This window comes from Gossypium arboreum, chromosome 7 (assembly GCF_025698485.1).
Source record: "Gossypium arboreum isolate Shixiya-1 chromosome 7, ASM2569848v2, whole genome shotgun sequence".
NCBI classification, from domain to species: Eukaryota; Viridiplantae; Streptophyta; class Magnoliopsida; order Malvales; family Malvaceae; genus Gossypium; species Gossypium arboreum.
In genome coordinates, this window is record NC_069076.1 from 75,718,965 (window position 1) to 75,722,143 (window position 3,179).

General features: G+C 38.3%; 1 protein-coding gene across 1 annotated transcript; it reads left to right on the forward strand.

Annotated features, from left to right (window-relative positions):
- The first annotated feature begins 585 nt into the window (after positions 1–585).
- LOC108484671 (3-ketoacyl-CoA synthase 1) lies at positions 586–2,830 on the forward strand. Its single transcript, XM_017788545.2, has one exon. The coding sequence runs from the start codon at positions 996–998 to the stop codon at positions 2,607–2,609; it is 1,614 nt and encodes a 537-aa protein (XP_017644034.1). The 5' UTR covers positions 586–995; the 3' UTR covers positions 2,610–2,830.
- The last annotated feature ends 349 nt before the right edge of the window (positions 2,831–3,179 follow it).

A 3,179-nucleotide genomic window follows, 5' to 3' on the forward strand; every position in this document is an offset into this window, starting at 1 on the left:
AAATTAATATACAAATATTTTAAAGAAAGTGACTCTCTTGTCTGAAGATGGAATTTAGGAAAAGTTATGTATGTATAATTTAAAAATAATAACACTAATATATAACTTTTGCAGGTTGAACTTAATTTCTAATCAGTTCATCATCAACTAAAATTTAATTACTAAAATATCTATACATATTCGACCTTATATTTTATTTAATAATTGAGATCCAATAAACCTTAATTAAATTAAATAATTAAGATAATTTTTTATGATAATAAATAATATGTATATATGTGAAAAATAGTGCTTGTACACCAATACAGTTTCTTTTCACTTAAAAAATAATTTTAGGAACATTGGCTTAAGTAATGTATTTATGGAAAATACGATTATAAAATGATATCAGGATTGGTTGAAGACGAAGTTTGTACACTGGGCATTTGGGCAGGTTAGCGAGTCGTGACAACCTTCTTTGACCCCCTCTATTTATTGTCCTCTCTTTGGCAGTCACCTACAATCCACCGCCCAATTCCCCCTTTCTCTCTTTTGACCTTTTTATTTTATGGGCTTAAAATGAGAACAAAAAGATAGATTTCTTGCAGCTAACCTAAAACACCATGCAATGGGAAATGAAAAGACCTTCATAAAGTCTCATTCACCTTTTCTTGCAAGAAACCTCGCAATCTCACATGGTGGATTAGGCATTTTACACTCCCATCAACAATATACCAACACGCCAAGTCGGCAACATCCTCTTCAAGGCCTTTTTACTCACAATTTTTTTTTCTTGATATTATTATGTATCTTTGGTGGTTGAGCTATCTATCCTTTCTCGGAACTACCCACCATTAATTCAACACTCTCCTTCCAGCTTTCCCTAATTGACTCTCTTTCTTCTACTTATTCTTATATTAACTCTCTTTATTTCACATCTTCTCTCAAGCAAGCTTTCTCCCATTTCTTTTCATACCCAAACCAGTTCCATTTTAGCTAATTTTTACAAGACAACCATGATTGGAGAGACAAGTATGGATAAGGATAGTATTGAGATGGATAAAGAGAGGCTGACGGCGGAAATGGCATTCAAAGACTCCTCCTCCGCCGTCATCAAAATCCGGCGAAGATTGCCTGATTTCCTGCAATCTGTAAAGCTTAAGTATGTGAAGTTAGGGTATGGTTATTCATGTAACCCTGCAACCATTCTCATGGTTGCTTTAATCCTACCACTTCTCTATACCATTCTGGTTCACTTCATTGATCTAAAAATGGACCGGATTTCCGAGTTATGGACCAACCAAGCCCTTCGACTTGAGAGCATTGATGCTGCTACAACACTAGCTGCTTCATTGTTTATGTTCTTCCTCTTTGCTCTCTACTATGCAAAACGGTCAAGGCCGGTTTACCTCGTAGACTTTGCTTGTTACAAACCTGAAGATGATCGTAAAATGTCAGTTGATTCCTTCCTCAATATGACTGAAGATAGCGGAGCTTTCACGGAGGACACGCTCCAATTTCAAAGACGGATATCAACCCGGTCTGGTCTAGGCGACGAGACGTATTTCCCCAGAGGAATAACATCTACACCGCCAAATCTGTGCATGGAAGAAGCTCGATCTGAAGCAGAAGCTGTAATGTTCGGAGCACTCGACTCGCTTTTTGAGAAAACCGTGGTCAACCCCAAGGATATAGGCATCCTTATCGTTAATTGCAGCTTATTCAATCCAACCCCATCGCTCTCAGCCATGATTGTTAACCATTACAAGCTACGTACGGATATCAAGAGCTACAATCTTGGAGGAATGGGGTGCAGTGCAGGCCTTATATCAGTCGAGCTCGCTAAAAACCTCCTTCAAGCCAATCCCAATACGTATGCCGTAGTGGTAAGCACGGAAAACATAACACTGAATTGGTATTTCGGCAATGACAGGTCCATGTTGCTATGCAACTGCATATTCCGCATGGGTGGAGCCGCTGTGCTCTTATCGAACAAAGCTGGAGACAAGAGTCGTTCCAAGTACCAGCTGGTTCACTTGGTTCGAACCCATAAAGGCGCGGACGACAAACATTACAACTGCGTCTACCAAAGAGAGGATGAGAAAGGAACCGTTGGGGTTTCGTTGGCTCGTGAACTAATGGCTGTGGCTGGAGACGCATTGAAAACCAATATTACCACTCTGGGTCCCCTTGTTTTACCCTGGACAGAGCAGTTCATGTTCTTTGTTACTCTTGTTCGAAAGAAGATTTTCAAAGCCAAAGTTAAGCCATACATACCTGATTTCAAGCTTGCTTTCGAGCATTTCTGTATCCATGCTGGTGGAAGGGCGGTTTTGGATGAATTGCAGAAGAATTTGCAGCTAACAGATTGGCATATGGAGCCTTCAAGGATGACTCTACATAGATTTGGGAACACTTCAAGTAGCTCCTTGTGGTATGAACTGGCTTACACGGAGGCCAAGGGTCGGGTGTCGAGTGGTGACAGGGTATGGCAGATAGCATTCGGGTCGGGCTTCAAGTGTAACAGTGCTGTTTGGAGAGCTCTTAGGCGGAGTCCCATGAATGAGTTAAGGGCAAACCCCTGGAAGGATGAATTTGATAAGCAGCCGGTGAAGGTTCCCATTGCTTGATATCTCAAATTCCAATTGAAGTCAATCGTTTGGAATGGTGGGTGCCCTATGACCTGCGGGGTTCTTTCGTTTCCTCTCTGTTTTATTTATTTTTTACTTAATGAAAATGTAATTATTATATATATATTCCACATATCGTTATATTGTTATCCTAATGTACGAAAATAACGGAATAATTTAGATGAAGATTATTTTAATTTTTACATACTAATAAAAGATAATATCATCTAATCAATTTTAAAATATCAAAATTTTAATACATGCATTTAATTTTTGGAAATCACAAACCTAGAACATAAATGTGTGTTTAAGATTAATAATAATTTTTTTGAAAGGTCAATTCATTAATTTATTCAATGAATGAAATCATACAATTCAGAAGAAAAAATAAAAAAAAAATCAAACACTTATCGTAGATGGTGAAAGGCAAGTTCCATCAACACAACAAAAACTTTAACCTCAACATCAATAGAACATTATGACACATTGACAATTAGCTTTGTCACAACTCAAGCATGACATATCTGGAGTGATTACAGACACGATAAGGAAATCAGCCTTGGATGGCCC

Coding starts and splice junctions, on each gene's coding strand:
- LOC108484671 (XM_017788545.2), top strand. CDS start 996: ATGATTGGAGAGACAAGTATGGATAAGGATAGTATTGAGATGGATAAA.